This window comes from Erpetoichthys calabaricus, chromosome 2 (assembly GCF_900747795.2).
Source record: "Erpetoichthys calabaricus chromosome 2, fErpCal1.3, whole genome shotgun sequence".
In the NCBI taxonomy this organism is placed as follows: domain Eukaryota; kingdom Metazoa; phylum Chordata; class Cladistia; order Polypteriformes; family Polypteridae; genus Erpetoichthys; species Erpetoichthys calabaricus.
Window position 1 is genome coordinate 293,417,325 of NC_041395.2, and position 21,478 is coordinate 293,438,802.

The 21,478-nt window shown below is 35.0% G+C and overlaps 1 protein-coding gene across 1 annotated transcript in view; it reads left to right on the forward strand.

Moving 5' to 3' along the window:
- The window catches only part of ablim1b (actin binding LIM protein 1b), a 341,011-nt gene that overhangs the window by 297,960 nt on the left and 21,573 nt on the right, over positions 1-21,478 (forward strand). The window contains exons 14-15 of the mRNA XM_051922460.1: positions 7,609-7,713; positions 20,388-20,435. Of these exons, the coding sequence (XP_051778420.1) occupies positions 7,609-7,713; positions 20,388-20,435 (153 nt within the window). The remainder of the gene's footprint in view (positions 1-7,608; positions 7,714-20,387; positions 20,436-21,478) is intronic.

A 21,478-nucleotide genomic window follows, 5' to 3' on the forward strand; every position in this document is an offset into this window, starting at 1 on the left:
CTATGATTAATAAAACATCACATTTACAAAAAATATAACTAACTGATATCAGTCCACAAAATCCCATTTGCCAATATAAGTATATCAAGAAAATGGCTCTAATTTGTATGTAAGGCATACAAATGAACTGCTAGGCACAACAGTGTAGTGTGTAAAAAGGAAAAATGAAAAATAAAATCTAACTAAATAATCCATTTGAATTCATTTACATTAATTAAATAATGTGTTAAACTAAAACTGTATTAATAGACTACTTTTACATTTTTAAGTATACCATTTTAATACCATCTACATTTTTGTAAATTATGAAATAGTATTATTTAGTAAAAATTATTTGATATGTGTATTTTACATTAAAACAAGAATGTATGTTATTCTAATTACCAAATGCAAATTAGAACACTACTCAGCTCTCCAAAAAAATCATCTGTCACATTACTGCATGCTTTACTTTTACGTCATCTGACATTTACAATAATTATTACTCACTTATTGTCACTGATTTTTACATTTACATTTTACAATTTGAAAATGTATTTCTGTTTGTTACTTTTAACAAGTTGCTGCTTGTAGTTTCCACGCCACTACCAGCCTTCTTCAGGGTGTCATGCATGGTGTCTTTTGGATTTCTTGTAGCTTGCTAGATTAAATGATTTTGACTTTTAAGTCTTGGTGTGTTAACCAATTAATTTTCAGTTCCTTACTTTCCAAATGCAGGTATTCATTATTTCAGATGCATTCTGCTACGATCAGTAACTGAATGCTTTAACTGTTCTTCACAATCAAACCATGAAGAAGCAAATTTGTCATTATTATAGTTAATCCTGTAGAGTGTTTGGATTGTTTTACTCAATCTATTGTGTGCATGCATTAACCAAAAATTTCAGAATAATTTTGATAATAATATGATATAAAGGAAAGCCAGAATGCTATAAACTGTGGTGGAATAATATATCCAAAAGTTGCAAGGAGAACATGAATTGAGCTATCAAAATGACCAGGATATTTTCAGTGAAGCTTAATCAGTTGTTATCTTTTACCCACAGTGTACAGTAATTTACACTGCTCTGTTGTTTTCAGATTAAATTATTACTTTCCAGTGCAATTGTATTTGTGAATCTTGGAATCTCCCAGGACATTATCCGGTTATCTCAAGCTTAGAATCCAGTGTATAATTTCTTTGACACTGACTGCTTTTAGTGCCTCATTTCCATTGCTTGTTGTAGTGGGATTTATGGTCTTTTCAACAAATGAAAAGTATATCCAAAATAATAAAAAATGCCTTCATCTTTTCTTCAAATTGAAAATTTATGAATCAGGAGAATACAACATATTTGATTAAATGAATGACAATATACTATATACAGTATGTGCAGTGTTTGTATTTTATTTAGCTAACACTTTTGTCCAACATTAACTTACAAATAGCATTGGCATAATTATTTACTTATTTTAGTGTAAACCATCATCCATTGTTTTACACAAAGTACAATTATTCCCATATTTTTCTAGTATGAGCCGTAGCAAGGTAAATTAATCCTCAAGTCAAATGTTTAGTCACTAGGCCACACTGCCTATGCAAAATTTCATATTATTCATCTGTTTAAATTTTAACCTATTATTGTCTTTGGTTATATAGTTTAAGCACAGTTTAACATATATACAAAAGAGCACTTTAGACAGAATCACAGTTTTTTAAAAAATATGTTGTTGAATGGTGTATCAATACTAAAGCATAGGAACCCTTGACAATGTGAATAATTTTATTCAGATTAGCACATTTATAAAATATTTCTGCCAAAAATACAATAACATTCCTAACATTGGGTGATTTTATTGGCACATGAAGAGGGATGTTGAAGCACAGGTTTCTGCAGGCCACAGTGCCTAAAGCTTGTGTTTGGTAATGTTATAATGATTCCACAGTGACACAAGTCAGTTGCTTCTTGTTGATGATGACAGTGAGAGAGTTCCATTTTTAAATAATTTACTGAAAATATATACACTTGCGTTACAGCTAATCTTAGCCCTCTACTGCCATCAGACCGTAAAAGCAGAAACATGGTAGATTTTTACATAAATACTTTTATGGATGCATACATTTTTAAATTCCCCTTAATCCACTTCAGTGCAACAAGGACATAAGCCAAAAGTCTACCCTGGATACATATAATGTTACATTCTCCAAAGACAACAAAATAAAAGTAAAAATAGGGTGTCAGAATGCCAGCAGTTGCAATCAAAAGCATTAAGCCATTTGTAGATCTGAAGCTATCTAAGACCATTGCAAAGTAGAGATTAGTTTAATTTTTAATTGCTGTGCAGTTTCCTTAATAATGCTGAGGACAACACAGGGCATTTACAGTATATTTCAAAACTCTTTTTTGTGATGCTGATGAAAATTGTAGCCAAATCATACATTCATAAGGCATCTGTTTTTCATAGATGATATGAATTTATACCGAAAAAAAACGTACCCAGATTGTTTTGTTTTATTGATGGAATATTTCTTTGTATGCATTTTTATAGTAAAGCTGGGCATTTTAGTGAACTGTGACAAGTCTAAATAAATCATGACACTGTAGTTCAGTTATGTACACATGATTTGTGTGCGCCATATGTGGTACATAATTAATGTAAATGATGCCCAAGTGTATTTTTGTAGCACATGCCCGTTATTCATAACAGCGAGTAATGACTTCAAGAATTTACTATAAATTGGCAACATGAATCCCCCCCAACATATTATACTGTGCCTTTGATCATTATTAACGTTCCACTACTAGCAAACTGTAGTAGCTTTGGTAATAAAGGTAAGGATGTCAAACATTTAAACATGCTGTACAAATTATAATAATAATATTATTATTAGGCTCAATAATCACCCCAGTCTCCATTTAAACATACTGTACATATGTACAAATATAGTAACTGTATAGAAGCACTCCACTAACCAACACAAAAACTCCCTAATAAGGTTTCCATTCCAGAAAACTGAGAATGTGTTTAATGGCAAATTAAAATGTCAAAAAATGTTACAATCCAAGCAAAATATACATACATGGTTTTTTTCCACCTAATTTTTTCTGTTTTTTTTACCACTATATTAACAGGTGAAATTTATTTTTGCACTAAACAACCATCTCATTTAACATACTATTCTTCCTATCTGCTTATAGGTTTTCTGAGTCAATGTATTTGAATAGGACTCATACAGTCACTCACGTCAACTAAAACTCTATTTCCGGTTTAGTTAACCGTAAATTAACTAAAAAAAAAAAAAAAAAAAGTAAATAGCACTTCTAAGACAGTAGGTATCACTAAGAAAAGAAACTCCTACAATAAACAAACACTAAATACTCCAAAATCTGGAACATGCCTTGACAGATTTGTTTGATTTGATTTGGTGATTTTAGAGCTTTTGGAGCGGTAGGATCGGCCTTGACGGGAACCCCTGTGCGGTACTGCGTTACACGGCGGAATGGAAAGTTCGTTAGAGCAACGGTACGCATTGAAGACGAAGACCATGCTCATTGCCTTCTTCGGAGTGAAGGGAATCATCCACTACGAGTTTGTCCCGCAAGGACAGACCGTGAATGCTGCTTACTACTTGGAAGTCCTGAAAAGAAGCTTCGCGCGCAAGCGAAGGGACATCAAGGACAGCTGGAAGCTTCACCACGATAACGCGCCCAGCCACACCGCCTTCATCGTGAGCGCCTACCTGGCCCGGGTGAACGTTCCGGTGGTCCCCCAGCCTCCCTACAGTCCGGACGTGTCGCCTTCTGACTTCTTCTTGTTTCCGTGCTTAAAATCAGCGCTGAAAGGAAAATGCTTCGACTCGATCGAGGACATCCAAGCAAATGTCAAGGCAGCCCTTGCAGCCATCCCGGAACAGGCCTACGTGGACGCCTTCGAGTCATGGAAAAGCCGCCTACAAAAGTGTCTTGATGCAGGAGGTGCCTATTTTGAAGACTATTAATTAGTTCTACCGATTTGCTCAATAAATTTGTCTTTTTGAACAAAGGCTCATTACTTTTGAATCCTACCCTGTATACCAGGTTTTGGACTTTATATAGAAAATGTGTTTATACATGTCTGTATGGTTCACATATAGAACAATAGAAAATACTAAGAAATATTGCATTTTAGGTCAAAATAATAGCAATATCAATTTTAAGTCCTTACCACTCTGCCCTATAATAATGATAATAATATACACTCAAATTTCATATTACTCCTATGGATTACCCATTTCAATTCAAAATAATACACTTTCATATAAAATTGTGTTTTGCAGTAGCCATCAAAAAATCCAAAGTTCTAGGAAAAATTGATCTAATCCAGGAATGTTATACTCAGGTATAGTTGTGCATAGAGTAAGCAGCTCCAGTGGCCTATTATTATTATTATTATTATTATTATTATTATTTGACTTATTCCAACGTGACTTACAACAATTAGTTATGTTTGTTTTGGTTTATCCAATTGGAGCAAAGACAAGTAAAGTGACTTGCTTTTGGTCACACAGTGTCAGCAGCAGAATTTGAACTCACAACCTTAGGGCCTAAAGTCCAAGGCCATAAACACTATACCTTTCTACACACTTCCTACCAATAAAATTAGCCCTTAAACCTACAAATAGTACAAATAGTATACAGAAAAGCATGGTGATAGTTACATAGTACTTCTGATACACCCGATTGACCGATGGCATTATAACTGATGCCAATTGTCTTAACAAAAGCCAGGTAACACAATTAATATTAAACTAGCCAACGCCCGCCGTAGCATACAGCGGTGTAAGAATAGGAATGGAAAACGGTGAGAAAGGAATTCAGAAATCAAGTAGAAATAAATACTTCTTGAAAGACTCAGTGTGCATGTAGAATTTCCGGCCAAGTAGGATTACATGTGAAAGTGATAAATAAATCAGGCTTTCCATATTTACATACTATGGCCATGACATCCTGATAGTTTTGTTGCATGTATCTTGGACTTCCTGGAAATGTGGATGGCAATATGATCATTTTGCCTACACATAGGTTGTTATTTTCAGCGTTTGCTTGCAGTGCGTCTGTATTCAAACATTGTATTGTTCCACGTGCAGATCTTGTTGATGTAATCTGAGATAGTTGAGACGCGTGCCCTCTGTTTTAACATACGCATCTACGACGTACTGTTGGAATAGTTTGCTGCTGGAGTGCAAAATACTAAAAGTATTCCTCATTGCTAATCTGTACGCGTAAAACTGGCATTGAGTAAGCCTTATTCGCTTGGCAGTTCTTTTATCGGGAACATGTTGTAAATCTTTGTGCCAGCCAATGTCTCCGTAAGGGAATAAAAGTGGGTAAACCATAGGATCGCAATTCATATTGAACGTGGAAATCTGTTTACAGGAGTTGCCTATGAGATAGATGCAAATGTCCCTTTCATCAGGCGTTTCGCCATCTTCTCCAACGAAAATCGCTGCAACATCGGTGTGACATGTCGGGGCACTGTATCGTCGTAAATCCTGCTTACGGGTTTCCTTGAAACCATTCGTACAGATGCTATTGGATTGGACAGAGCGATTGTATGCATGTGTTTGTACGATTTAGTGAAGGGGTTCATGGTTCTGAGCATGGAATCTAGCTGGAGAAGTACATTTTCGCTGCATGCAGAATTTGCTTTATTTTGTAAGCGTACTTTTGTAGCTTGCGCTGTGTCAAAAACATGTTAGCGTATAGTGGAGAGATTTGGTGATAAATTTGCCAGTGTATTTTAAAATAGTATGGTCCGTGGCCAGGAGGTTGAGTTATCTGTGCACCCATGGAAGCAAATGCTAGAGAAGAGTTGTATTCTCGAATGTGTTCACGATAATTTTTAGCTTCTGATGTTTGCTGTGTAAAAAGCTGTTGTAAAGACACAGGTGGCTCCTGCAAGGGTGGTAAAGCTACTTTACCATTGTGGCAGCACCTCGAGTACTTGTTGGATGTATTACGCTCAGCAGGCCAGTATAGTGCATGACATGGAAGACGACGAATAGGAATCAAGAAATGCCATGTCGGCTGCATGTGGGCGGGACCGGTTTTGAAGTGAAAGCAGGACGAACCAGAAGAGACAATGCTAATGCTAAGAAAAGTAAATATGTTGATAAGTATCATATACAATACAAAGCAGTACACTAAAAGTTTTATTAATTCTCTTAAATAATGTTTGACAAGAAAATATCCAAATAGGTCCATGCTGACTAGAGTCTAAAATACACTTTATGGGTATACAGATTTTTTACATAATACAAGCACACCTTGTTTATTATACCTAATAAACAATATCTATATAGCATGTATGTGTTTATGTATGCTTGGAACATTAAAACGTGTGGTCTAGTAGTTACTAATCTGAACCTGTTTTTGATTTCTATCCCTAGAGCTCCCATTGTGTGGTCTTGGACAATATATATAATTTCTCCCAGCTGAACATTGGCCATTATCCAACGTACTGAAAATTTGTACAACATTTCTTTCAATGAAGTGTTGAATTTTTTGAGTGGTCAGCCTGCTGTTTGTACAGTAGCTCTTTTACTGTGTTCATTTATGAAAGATGCTATAAAATGAAGGATGTGTGGCCCAACTGCAGTATCTAAGAACACCTATTTGTCTACTGTAGGCTCGAAACAGTTCAGGCATGTCATGTTCTGCACCCATATATTTCATTATAAGATCATTAGGAATTCCAATTTATTCCAACAACATCAGGATAAAGTAGGAATAAATATTTTGAGCATCAGTTCCTTGTAGGGCATATTTAAACACACATTCATTCTTACAGTACAGTGCTAGTTACAGACATGATATAACCAAGGATGTAAATCTATAGAATATCAAGGAAAAGTAAGGTTGATGGAGAAGATATTCATAAGGAATACAAAATACTCCACCATGACAGTGAGCAGGCTCAGAATTCCACCTGCTGTAGGTCCATGGAGCTGTGAGGCAGCAGTGCTAACCACTGTGCCAGTTTTACTCCTCATCTCCTTTAAAAATTAAAATTTCATTTACATTGGAAGCAAAGGGAAAATTGACCATTCAGTCTTTCTTTACTGCTTTAATTTGTCAGAAAACATGGTTTCCCTTTTTTTGATTCCCCATGCAGCCCAGTTGTCATGGCCTACATAATAGCCCAGAAGACTACACACTAACAGAAAGTGAAAAATTATTATGGATATGCTAAACTAGCAGTGTAAATGGGGCATTACAGAATGTGCAGGTTTAAATAAAGTAGACACTGAGATGCCAACAGTAAAAGAGCATAACCAAATTTTTGCCAAAATGAGCAGTAATTTTTAATGTGATGTTAAACCTATGAATTATAAGAAGGTATAAGCTTTATTGAGAGAGAGATAGAAAAGGAGAGAGAGACAGGATTCACAATTGTTTTGCAAAATATATGTACATTGTAAATACAGTAACTATATTTAATTAAGCCTGTTTAATTTATGGATACATAACTGGTATAGTTTTATGTTAACCTTCCTTTTTTGGTTATTCATATCCTTTTTTTGTTTCTTGCCTGCATTTCTCTATCTTGCTTTACCTCTTCTCATTTTTCCCGTTTTTCTCATTGGAGGCAATGAGCCGTCCAGCGGTCGGAATTCCCCTCTCCCCTTTCGACCCGACAGCCGCCCACTCACTCCAACTTATGCTCTGACCCCTAAACATTTCCATGTACCAGGTAGGAGCTGGCGGCGTGTTTGTTTTCACTGTCCATGTGTGAATGTATAGGCTCTAGCCTTGTCTTTCTGTCTAGCCCTCACTTCCTTTCCTTACTGTCTGTCTTCATCAGCAATCACTTATTTGATTAAATCAATGTTAGCAACATGAATTCACTCAGTAGATCTAAGATGTTTTGACAATGAGCTAAATAATGATATAAGCCATAAAATGTCATTTTTAAAGATCTCTTTTTGCACTTTAAACAAACAATCCATTTAAAGAATTCCTAAATCAATATTGTGTTACTGTAAATAATTCCATAAATGAATTTACCATTAATATAATAGCTACAGAATTTTGTCTCTTTGCAAGAACAGAATAAATTACTAGTAAAATTTTTGCTAACAACAATGTTAATTGATAATTAGATTTTAGTATGTGATATCAACATATTACAAGGGTGGACATCACAATAGTTTCCTCAAAGTTTAGGAACTGGAGATCAAATCCAATGCCAGCCTACCCAATACCTGTGCATGAGGATTTCTTTGGGCCTTTAGTTTTATTTCAAATTTAAAAGATATGTCTGCTAGAGTACTTGGTGACTCTAAGTTATCCCAGAGTTAGTTAGGTACTGCCCTGTGCCTAAAGCTGCCAGATTTGCAATATGGTTTGACAAATGTGTTCTAGCAGTCTTTGTTACATTTTAGAAGTCCATTCATGGCTTATTAAATAAAACATCACTGCTTCTTTTTATTAGTTACATTACAATTTTCAAAAAGGAAATGTTTATTGAAGTTTTAATCCCTCAATGTTATTTTTACAAAGATTTCTGTCAGTAAGGATTACTTGCTGTTTATTATGGTTTAATATTACTTGAATCTGATTGTCGTGTGTCACCCATAAAAATCAATAAAATGCTAAGCCATTTCACAATTTTATATTGTAATATATATTAAAAAATATGAAATTATGTCCATTAAAATAACAGAAAAATGTCAGTTTATTGTTTTCAGTAATGTAAAATCATTTTGTATGTCAATAGTCATCAAAGTAGTTAGCTATTTCTATGTTTTAAAGAACTAAAAAAAACACCATATAATTTAAGTGCCCAGTATCAACAGAAGTGCTTGTCCATTTTAATTACCCGTCCAGTTATGCTATGACTACCCCATCATCACTTGTATGAAGCAGTCTTGTACTCACACCTCTGTAGTCACAAAGTCGTTCGGCTTTGCAGTGATTTTTTGTTTTCCTCTCCTCCGTTGTCAGCTTATTATAACTTGATGTTAATGCTAATGGATATATATTATTAGATTTTATGCAAATCACTTTGAAATTCCTTTGTTTTACTGCATGTACATTATGTAGATTAAAATTTATAATTTGTATATCACCTGTAAACTTGTTATAGTGCTCTGTATGTGTATTCAGTGAAGAGCATTATACAAAAATAAACTGAACTGAGTATTTAATAGTCTTCAACAGGGTGTCAAAAGTAATAGCCTTCATAATATACCAGTATATTATTAGGCTTTTACACAGCCCTTAATTAGTTGATGGTCTTTGGATCCAAACCTGTATTTATTTAGGCTACATAATACAGATCACAATAATAAAACTTCCTTCTATCTGATTATTTTCATAGTCTATTGATCCAACTTAGAGTTTCATGTGCCAGCACCCAGCCTGGAAGCAACCGACGTAGAGCCAACAGCCATCTTAGAAAAGACAAAAGTGCATGACAGAGCCCACTCCCACACACACACATTCACTCATCAGAGGCTGATATAGCATTTAAGGTAATACACATAGTCCCTCACAAATGCATTTTATTAACATCATTGTTTTATGCTAGAAAGTCCTTGTACAAATTATTTAGTAAACAACTTTTGAGTTGACTCAGTCACTTTGAATATGAATGGAAGGAACACTTTTGTATATACGAGTACTGTGCCGAAGAAACAAAAATAAAATGAACATGTTCTTAACAATGGCAGGAATCACCCAACTCATCACATACCTGCCTGCCTACCTGTAATTGTTGTGTCAGGAGAGAAATGAACCTGTTATACAAGGAGCCATCTCAAAAATTACCATCAAGGGACTACGTGATTGTAGGGAATTACTTTTTTTCATTATTCAGCATAGAAATAGAATTGATTTTCAAACCTGTTGGATTCGTTATCCATTATATATCTTTCTCAATCTAGTACAGGGTTGCAGGAGCTGGGGCCTATTTTGACAGCACTGGGTACAAAGCAGAAACTAAACCTGGAATGGTGCCAGTCAATCATAGGATGCACACATTCATTACAGGCCAAATTATGGTCTCTAATTAACTTAACCTGCACTCAGGAAGACCTGGAAAAACAACTTAGCAGGACTTGCAAAACCCAAACAGATAGGAACTGAGTTGGGATTTATTGCTAGGATTTTGGGGGTGTGAGATAGCAATGTCAGTCTCCAGAAAAACTCCTTTACTAATAAATAAGCATTTTTATTTAATATTGAATTTTATTTTATTCAGTACATTGTCAGGGCTTTCATTTATAAAGATACCAAATACAAAGCTCATAAAAATGTAAACACTGCACCAGGAACAAACAGTGATATAAGAGAAATACCTCAGAGAATTGCCTGGGAGTTTTTCATGGCCTGACTATTCAGTTGCACTTTCAGCATAAAACTACTGACTTGTTTGTGGATCTAACTTGGCAACAGAAAAAACGCAAATAAAATCATTCAGTTAGTGAGATTTATTTCAGCTTATAATTTCTTAATTAGTGAAGTTTCATTTGAGAAGTATTAATAATAGAGCAATTAACTTTATTATTTTTTACACATTTCACATTTAATTGCTCATTAGATTTTATGTTTGTATTTAATCCTCAGTTTAAGAAAGAAACACATATGTAAACCAAAAAGTATGCAAAAGCATAGACATTGTGCAAATTGGAAATTTAAGGTGTTGTATTATTTATTTATTTTTGTATGTTTATCAGATACCTTTATCCAAGCTGATTTACAAGGTCAGGATACATTACAGTTGTTATAGTTGTTATACATTTTTTTGCATTTAGAACACAATAAAAATGACTTGCGTAAGGTCACACATAAAATCAGGGGTGCGAACTGAACTAGCAACCTTGTGGTTTACATCACACTTATTGGCACATCTGTCTTTCCATAAAGGAGAGCATTAAAGGATCAAATGGCTTCCATTATTCACAATACCTTCCACTTTTGATAAAAACTTTTCTAAGGCCTGCCTGTCTGAGTTGTAATGCTATAGTATCATTTTTAATCATAGAATTGTGACCTGCTAATGCCTAAAATAGGTAGAATCCATTATAATTTTATAGGCGTTATTTGTCTTGATGATGTTCACAACCCAGCTGAGACACTGTCATATTGGCCACATCATTGCTGTATGCGCTCGCTTTCAGGGTTTCTGGTCAGACCGGTCATTGGGACATCAAGAATGTAGACATATATCGCTGTACATTTGTGGGTAAATAGTGAATAAAATCAAATATTGATGTTAAAGCACTTATGGTCTGCCTGGTATGAAATTATTACATAATTATATAAAATAGTCCAATGGTAAATACCTTTAAATTATCAGAAGTAATTGTTTTGGGAACACTTTAGGTTAGGTACTACTTATAGGCAGCTATTAACAATTTATAAAAATATGCCATCAGCAAGACTTTTGAAATATGATAAGTCATGTTGCTTCATTTTATATCACAATAATTACATTTTATAGCCTGCCTTATATATCAGGCTATTAAATATCAATATTTATGACAATTTCTTCTGGGGAAGAAAACATTAAGTTAAACAGGTATTATAAAGTAACTAATAGAATATATTACATAGTTTATAAATGGTATTTAACATACTATTATAAAATGTTTTGTATTAAAAATGTCATATTTTGAATACATTTCAAACATATCCTTAAACATTGTCAGAAAGTTAACAACACCATAACAAAACACACCAAAGTTTTCCGTGTATCATTGGAGCAGAAACATGAAAGCAAGAGTGTCCCATCGGGATGTTAGACCAACAACACAAATCACACATGTACAATAAAGAGGCTAGTGCCCTAAAGTTACCATGTTATAATTTACTTTATATCAATGCACAATTGAAAGACTCTTGAGACTTTGAATTGGATTAAGCAGGTCTAAGAATGTAATTTTATGTCCCTGACAAGTTGCAGCACCATATAGCATGTTACCAAATCACACAGGACAGAAAGGTCATAAAGAAAAGGTCCATTACTCCAGTAAAAATCACAAGACATGATTTTTGACTAATTGTCTATAGTTAAGCATCATTGTTGGAAACTGACGGTCAGTCAAAAAGGATGCAATTAACTATTCAAGGTACAAACTACGTTGGATATAAACTGTTTCTAAATATAGTCTGAACACATGACAATGATGGCACTATAAACAGTTTGTGGCAGGTTGGGATGCAAACTTTAAGAATAAGATGGCATTAAATTGTCAGCATTTTCATTTGTTCTGTACAATTAATGGTGAGTCAATTGAGTATGTATGATTATTTACTGGATATGTTATGCACAGTAAGCAACATATTCTTTTACATATTTGATAATATCTTCTTGAATGCATTCACATATTTCTGGACACAGTATTAAGAATAAAGTGGTATTTAATAGCCTTGTGCCTCATGCTCCCCGAATTGAAAAAAATAGCACTTACACTAGCTTTACGTTTAAAACTGTCCTAACTTAGAACAAACAGCTGTGAAAATACTCTAGAGGGTTGTGTTTTTCAATTTGTGACCATGTTGCTTGATCTTTATAAAAGGTTTGTGTTAAAAAAAAACTATTATTTCTGCATAACCATTTAAAGCATAAATCAGAGAGAGATTATTTTTTTTATTATTTTTGTTGTACACTACCTGAGTCCACTAACTTGATTGAACATCATACAAAAAGTATAATGATATTTTTTACAAAGTATTAGTATTTCTATTAATAATTTATTTTTGAAAATTGCTTTATTAATAAACTTGCTGTCCCCCGCATAGTAGTGAAACAAGACAAACTTTAAAAACCATTAAAACAATTTTAAAAACTGTAATTCAGGGCTAGTGGAAGGTAGGTACACTCCAACGTCAAATGTTGGCACCATATCTGATTGTGTTCAGCTCTGACGGGAGAGCATCCCCACGTGGGGAGAAAAGCACATGACCGTGATATCTCTGTCAATCAGCAGCTACCCTCTAAAACACACGTAGCTCTGATCCCTCTCTCAAAAACATCAAACATTACTCCTTAACGGTGACCAGAAAGAAGTGCACAGGAAATATCCGCACAGAAAAAAAGCGCACTGTCATATAAGCGCACAGGAAAAAACTGCACACAGAAAAATATGCACACAGGAAAAACCGTACGTGGATAAATGCGCACATGGAAAAATGCGCATACGGCAAAGGCTTATATGCAAAGAAGAAAAAAATGTTTTATTATACATCGCAATAAACAAAATTGTATAATTGTTCACTAAACGTATTTATCAGCTTATATGTTTTAATTTGTGCTAATTGGGGTAGTGGGCTGTCGGATGGTTCATAATATAAAATAGTTATTACAGTAATCCCTCGCTATATCGCGCTTCACCTTTCGCGGCTTCACTCCATCGCGGATTTTATATGTAAGCATATTTAAATATATATCGCGGATTTTTCGCTGCTTCGCGGGTTTCTGCGGACAATGGGTCTTTTAATTTCTGGTACATGCTTCCTCAGTTGGTTTGCCCAGTTGATTTCATACAAGGGACGCTATTGGCAGATGGCTGAGAAGCTACCCAACTTACTTTCTCTCTCTCTCTCTTGCGCTGACGTAGGGGGGGTGTGAGCAGGGGGGCTGTTCGCACACCTAGACGATACGGACGCTCGTCTAAAAATGCTGAAAGATTATCTTCACGTTGCTATCTTTTGTGCAGCTGCAGCTGCTTCCTGAAACGACATGCTGAACGGTGCTTCGCATACTTAAAAGCACGAAGGGCACGTATTGATTTTTTTATCTGTCTCTCTCTCTCTCTCTCTCTCTCTCTCTCTCTCTGCTCCTGATGGAGGGGGTGTGAGCTGCTGCCTTCAACAGCTTTGTGCCGCGGTGCTTCACATACTTAAAAGCCAAACAGCACTATTGATTTGTTTGCTCCTTTGAAGAGGAAGATATGTTTGCATTCTTTTAATTGTGAGACTGAACTGTCATCTCTGTCTTGTCATGGAGCACAGTTTAAACTTTTGAAAAAGAGACAAATGTTTGTTTGCAATGTTTGAATAACGTTCCTGTCTCTCTACAACCTCCTGTGTTTCTGCGCATATCTGTGACCCAAGCATGACAATATAAAAATAACCATATAAACATATGGTTTCTACTTCGCGGATTTTCTTATTTCGTGGGTGGCTCTGGAACGCAACCCCCGTGATGGAGGAGGGATTACTGTAATCCTTTTATTACTGTCATTGTTGTGCCTAAATTATCTTTTCTAAGAAATTACTATTTTTTACTATAGTTTTCAGAGTTTATATTATACCTTCTTATTCCACAGGTAGGCAAATTAGGGTTTTATAGTTTTGATTACAGCAAGTAAATAAAGGTCGTCCTATAAATAGGCTACACAGTTAGAGTTTTCTTTAATCTTCCCTAACTTTCGAGCAAGGCAAGTTGACATTTTTTTTTGAATAAGCAAGATGGAGTTTTCGACCAGTCAGAAATGCAAGCAAATTCTCAGTTACAAGGGATTTGAATATGTGCATTTTCGCACAACAAATGGAATAGATACTTAGAGGTGCCAGGAGAATCGATCAACAAAGTGCCATTCCTTAATGAAAACGAAGAATGGAGACATTGTACAAGAGCAAACCAGTCATTGTTTTATTATAATAAAAAATGTCTAGCAGTATAGGTGGAGTATATTTTATATTTGTAATCGTTATATGTCGCTGCCGTGTGCTTTTTTCCATGTGCGCACTTTACCGTATGTGTTTACTTCCACGTGCAGTTTTTCCCGTGTGTGGTTTTTTTCGTGTGCGCATTTTTCTGTGTGCGGTTATTTCCCGTGCGCTTATATGACTGTGCACTTTTTTCTGTGCGGATATTTCCTGTGCACTTTTTTCCTGTGTGCTTCTTTCTAGGATTCCTCCCTCCTTAACAATCTGTAGAGAATAATATCTGTTGAACAAACAAGTATTACTAGCTAAGCATTGGCCAGGTATGCACCAACACGTGGTGAGAGGTAGACTGACTTGAATGGAGGCTGGCGCGTGAGTGAGGAGGGCCCAAACCCCCTCCCCTCAGCCCGCTGCGTCTGTCTCAGATTCCCACAAATGAATTGGTACCGCAAGTGAACTATGATACTTAGCGCATTGAGACAAGTCGCAAAATCAACCGGAATGTTCAAGCAAATTATAGAAAAAAAACCTGATCTAAATCCGTTAAGTAGTTCTCTTGTGAAAAGTGAACAGACAGACAGACAGACGTTGGATTTTATATATATATATATATATATATATATATATATATATATATATATATATATATATATGAATGGAAGAGAACGTCTGTGATACGGTTTGCATATTTGCAGTTGGAGATCCACAAAGGGAGAAAAAACGAATCACATATCATAAAATAGTTTTATTCCTGAGCTTTCAACCCCTATCAGGGGTCTTCATCAGAGGATAATGCTTAGACTTACAAGAATCAAAGGCAATATATAGCAACACATTCAGTATGGGGGGGGGGGGGTTGGAGGTGACTAAGTCAGTTGCTATATATTGCCTTTGATTCTTGTAAGTCTAAGCATTATCCTCTGATGAAGACCCCTGATAGGGGTTGAAAGCTCAGGAATAAAACTATTTTATGATACGTGATTCGTTTTTTCTCCCTTTGTGGATCTCCAACTGCATATATATATATATATATATATATATATATATATATATATATATATATATATATATATATATATATATACACACACAGTATATATGACATCTCAGCACCACACTAGTTCAGATGGAATGGGACAGTGTGAGATTCTTTATGGTGGCTGGAGTGCCATTTTTGCCACCACCCCCCAAGTTTTCCCTGCAGATTGGAGGGCCTTCATGCAGATTAACATCATACCCAAGATGGAGCAATTGCAGGTTAAGGGCCTTGCTCAAGGGCCCAACAAAGTAGAGTCACTTTTTGGTGTTTACGGGATTTGAACCAGCAACCTTTCAATTACCAGTGCAGATCCCTAGCCTCAGAGCCACCGCTCCGCCCTAACAATATTTTAGCTGCATTTAAAATTTAATTCTGAAGAACGTCAGCATTGAGCCTCTAAATCATCAGTCCAGTAGTGAGAATGTTATGGTACTTGAATTTCTATGCTGGTATGTTGTAAAGATCTGCTTATTTTCCACATATAGTGAATATAGATGGTAAACAAATAGCTATAAAGTTGCAAATGTCCTTTATTTGAAACCATGCCTTTTGAAAAACTAGTTATTCAAATCTCCTACTAATGTTTAAGACAAAAGGCATTCACATATGCCAAAAATTTTAAGTCAACTTTATTAATAATGTATATTTATATTTGTAAAATTTTAACTCACATTCATTGTCTGATTCCAATTCCTGCATCATTTGGTACAAAGGTAAGAACCTTCCGTGGACCCAATGCCAATCCAAAGTAAGACAAAGTCATACATGCACCCACACTTAGTCATAGCAGAATAATTCAGAGTCATCTGTTTAGTTAATGCTAGGTGTTTTGTCATGAAGTTGTCACAGAGGGACCCCCTCTTCACCTATAGTATCCCCAATTTAACCTCTACCCCGTTTATCCATATAGTCAGGAGTTGCACAGTATACCGGTGCTGAAAAACTACCAAAAACAAAATTTTTAAAGAGATACGGTACCAACATTTCTGCATTTTCTGTATCGGAAGTATCTGTTAGTTACAAACCACAAAAGCACTTTGATGCATAGTTATGTGAATAAGGAAAAAAATTTCAAAAGTCTGTGTTTGTTACAAACAAGTGTTTCTGAGGCTTAAACACAGTCAGTCATTGTCCAACCCGGTATATCCAAATACAGGGTCACGGGAGTCCACTGGAGCCAATCCCAGCCAGCACAGGGCACGAACAAACCCCCAGGCAGGGTGCCAGCCCACCACAGGGCACACACACCAAGCACAATTTAGGATTGCCAATGCACCTAACCTGCATGTCTTTGGACTTTGGGAGGAAACCAGAGGAAACCCATGCAGACACGGGGAGAACATGCAAACTCCACACAGGGAAGACCCGGAAAGCGAACTCAGGTCTCTTTACTGCGAGGCAACAGCACTACCACTGCGCCACTGTGCTGCCTCACTTAAACATAGGTAAGCCAAAAACGCAAATTAAATTTTGGTCAGTTTCAAGGGGCTGCTTTGACCATGCAGGGTCATCTAGACCAAATGTTTTAATTTCGTCACTGACTGACTGACTGACAGACATACTATACCAGTTAATATACCAACATGCAAAGTCTGCTCGGTGGTTTAATTCTTGAGTTATGAACTTGTGAAGTTTGATGAAAAAATGAGGCCAGGTAAAATCGACCTCAGTAAACTGTCTGTATCTTGGAAAATATTGATCTTACATTTTTTACACTTACAAATTTTACAGGATGTAAAAGTATTTGAGCCATTGGTTGATTTGTCATGGAATTACCCTACTTTTGTATTATGTGTCTAATCAATGCATGTATAATATATTGAAAACACAGCACATATCATTATTCATAGACCATCCCCATATCACTAGGCTTTGGGGTATGGGAGGAAAACAGAAAAATCACATGGATTACAAGAAAGCTCCATGGAGGAAAGTCCAATTTAGAAACACAGTGATATTTAAAAATGAAATTAAGCATTTATACTATAATTAAAGGATTTAAGTAAAATTTTATAACTCTATACCAATTACATTTTTTTAGAGGTTTCCAGATTATTTTCTATAACTGATACAGTTTATAGTCCTTCTTTTGGATTCCAGACATATTAACACTTTTTTTAATAAAAAAATGTTCAGCTTATACCGTAACATGTTTTAGACTGTAAGGCAACTAAACATAAAATGAAATTGACCTCAAATGCACATGGGTGTCATGGAACATGTTCCACGTCATTATCCATGTACAGTTTACATATATCCTTTGTGTCTGTAGTGGTTTTCTGCATTCCAAAGATGCACATGTTAAGTTAGTTGGCCGCATTACTCTGCCCCATGTGGGTGTGTGCATGATTCTGTGATAGACTGGTGCCTTGTCCACAATTGATTTCTGCCTTGCTAGATAAGCTTTGGCCCCTTTGACCCTGAATTGGATTAAGCCGGTTTGAAAATACTTATGGTATTTTAAATGCACATTTCTATATATTTTACATAAAAACTATCAAAATAGAATATCATTAAGATAAGCTAATGGTTATCTGTTGTCCTGGATATAGAATAACATGACTGCTGTTTGATTGCTTTGGATTTACCGAAAAGTACCTAGCTTTTTTTAATAGACAACAGCAATTTCTGTACGTACAATGTAACAATTTAAACGGATTTAATTGATTAGACGGAAAAACAAAAATAATTGGAGGGCAAACAAAATCATCATATCATTTGTATGTAACTAAAGAGGAGTACATAAGCCCAATACTACATAAGAAAGTTTACAGAAAAGAGCAGTCCATCAAGTTTACTATCAAACTGCTTAGCTGCCCAGTATCTAATCCAGTTTTTTATTCTTCAAGATATTGTTTTAATAATTTGTTCCTAATCCCATAATGTATTGTTTGAGGAAGGGCTTCCATTTTTCCATTTACTGTTTGCAGTTCACCTTAATTTCCACTTATGTCCAGTTCTTCATCACTATATTTGATTCAGTGATCACTGCATATTTTACTACCATGTTACTAACAGGGTAATATTAAAAAAAAGTCCTAGAATAATAATTCTCACATATTCTTTCTACATCTTATACTTGCAATAGATTTGTTTAACATTATCAAATTTGTACATAGGCAGGATTGTTCTATTTGTCTCTCCATTTCACAATTTCTTCTGATTTTTAGGAGACAGCAAGGCTTTTTACTACACATTCTGCATATACACTCTCTTCAAGTACTTGGTTTACCTGCAGCAGTTGAAAGACATGCATTTAGTCTCATATGAATTGAATTAGCAAGACTGTATGACAGTTCAGTGTGATGGTCTGGTGCCCTGTCTTTGGCTGTGCACAATTCTCCTGGATTGGAGTCTAAATCTCCACCTCCTTGTACTAGATGCCATATACAGGTTAAGAATGAATGGGTAATTAACTGTACCATGAGATATTATTGACTTCTAGCTTCGGACCTCCACAGACTGCATCCCTGTTCTGCACAGTATGTAGGAAGGTTTCACACCTAAGGAAAAATTACAATGGGTATCCTAATTAAAGGCATGTTGGCATTTGGCACTTAGATGCAGTTTGATTTCCCCACCCTTAAAGGTCTGATACTATAAAAAAAGAAATATGTGAGAAGGAGAAGCATATAGTTCAGTACAGAACAAATCTCCTTATTTACCAATGTAATAAACTCTATTTTAGCATGCAGTGTAATTTCTTAAACAATTTGACAGCATTAAGAATGCTGTAGATGTCCTTATTCTATAGTTCTGAAAAAGGCAAATAAGCATGTAAGATAGTTTCCAGCTCCCTTTGATCATGAATTGGCTTAAGCTTGTTGAAAATGTTATGTTAACTAACCATGTAAGAGTGTCTCTTAGGGTGATTATTCATTTACATTTGACAGCAATACATTTAAAAACACAATCAAATAATTGTATTTAAATGACACAAGTGCCACAATAATGCACTGGTTAGCTCTGCTGTCTCATTTATCCAACATTTTATTGTTGTGTATGTGAGTTTTCTGCCCATTTCTTCAAATATATGAATGTAAAGCTTAACCATATGATTAGTCTTTTAATTCTTAAGTTGTAAAATTACCTGCTTATGAGCAGTTTGTCAGTTTTTATCTAAAAATTACTGACTTTACTGATTTATTCATTGGAGAATTGATGAGTGTCATAATGTTTTACATGGACTATCTTATAGTGACAGGTTTCTTTAAAAGTATTTCACAGCTCAAAGTGTTTAAAACTGGAAGTTCAGATTAAGCAAGCAAAAACTTAATAATATAGTTTTGTAAAATCAGTTTCTGCTATCAATATAAGACCAAAGGAAATATAGAAATATAACCTAAGGAAATATCAACTTATTCACTGTTATTCAACCGATTCACTGTAATCCATTTAAAATTTCTCTGTGATGTACACTTAGAGTTCAGTAAATTACAATTGCTGTATTTACTGATGAAAATGATTGTTTCCATTTAAGTGCTCTTAAGTTTGCCAGCTGGTTAACATTGTTGGTCTGAACAGAGTAGGTCCCCAGTAAATGTATTTTCATTAAACTCTTTATTTTGACCTTTTCATCTGTAACGTCAACAAATGTCCGTCTTTTCTCATGACATTGCAACTGTTTTTGTCAATAGGAGGACTAAAATGTTCCAGATTTTTTTAAAGTGAGTTTAAGCTAACAAAATTTTCTGTTTTTAATTTCACAGACCAAGGCATCAACATCTATAGAAAGCCACCCATTTATAAACAACATGGTACAGTATATTCATTTTATTTTGTTTACAAAAGATGTGTAGTTAAAAGGGCATTTTCATGTGTGTTTCTAAGTAAACATAAATGTAGCAACTGAGACATTTTTAAAAGTCTGATGCTGCCTGGGATAGGCTTCCAGTGACCTTGAATTTGAGAATGTTACATATAATACAAACTTAACAGAACCTTGTTCTGTTGTCTTAGTTATATAGTGATTTGGGTATAATAATCAGTATCTATGCCAAAGCATGGTGTTTCACTTGGAGCTGTAAAGTGCAGAACAGGGGAAATATTAAAACAGTAGCTCCAATGTGTGGAGCTGTTTATATTGGGAAGACAAATCCTCAAAAGCCATTATTAGTTTGTTGGCATTATGCCCACTTCTAGGTGAATTTGGTTGTGAGGAAATTCATGATTAATGGGGTATGATGTCTGTCTGTTCGCACACTGGTTCAAAACCAGTAATATAATAATCCCATCTCACTAACTGCCTTGTAATCTCACAATTAGAATATCTTGACCTTCATAAACTGAATTGTTAATCAGATTTTTTAACAATAAAGTTCATTCTGTTTCCTACAAAGAGAACTAAGTAAAAATACAAATGAATGTCCACTTAGTTGATAAGAATGTATATAATCACCCATTCTCATGAGCATCTGGATCCTTAACTAATCCATCAAAAACCATTCTTCATATGACCTTGCATTTTAAAATTGCTGTTTTTACATGAATGTTGCTACAATTACAGTGAGAATAAAAGTCATCATGCATTATCCATTGTTGTTTTGTGGTGCTTAGTCATTTTTGTGTGTTTACCATTTATTCTTTTTCTGTTGTACTTGTTGTCCTTAATGTTGAGTCCTCCATCCCATTAACGTTTGATTGTGTACCTTTTGGCTGCAACAATATTAACATGTAAGTACTGTTTGAAGTCATGTTTTTATTTAATTAGTAATCTATTGAAAATCTTTTAAATATACTCAACCCAGAGAAAGAAAAACTACATTTGAGATTTTGTCAGCATGAGAAAATGTCAATGTTT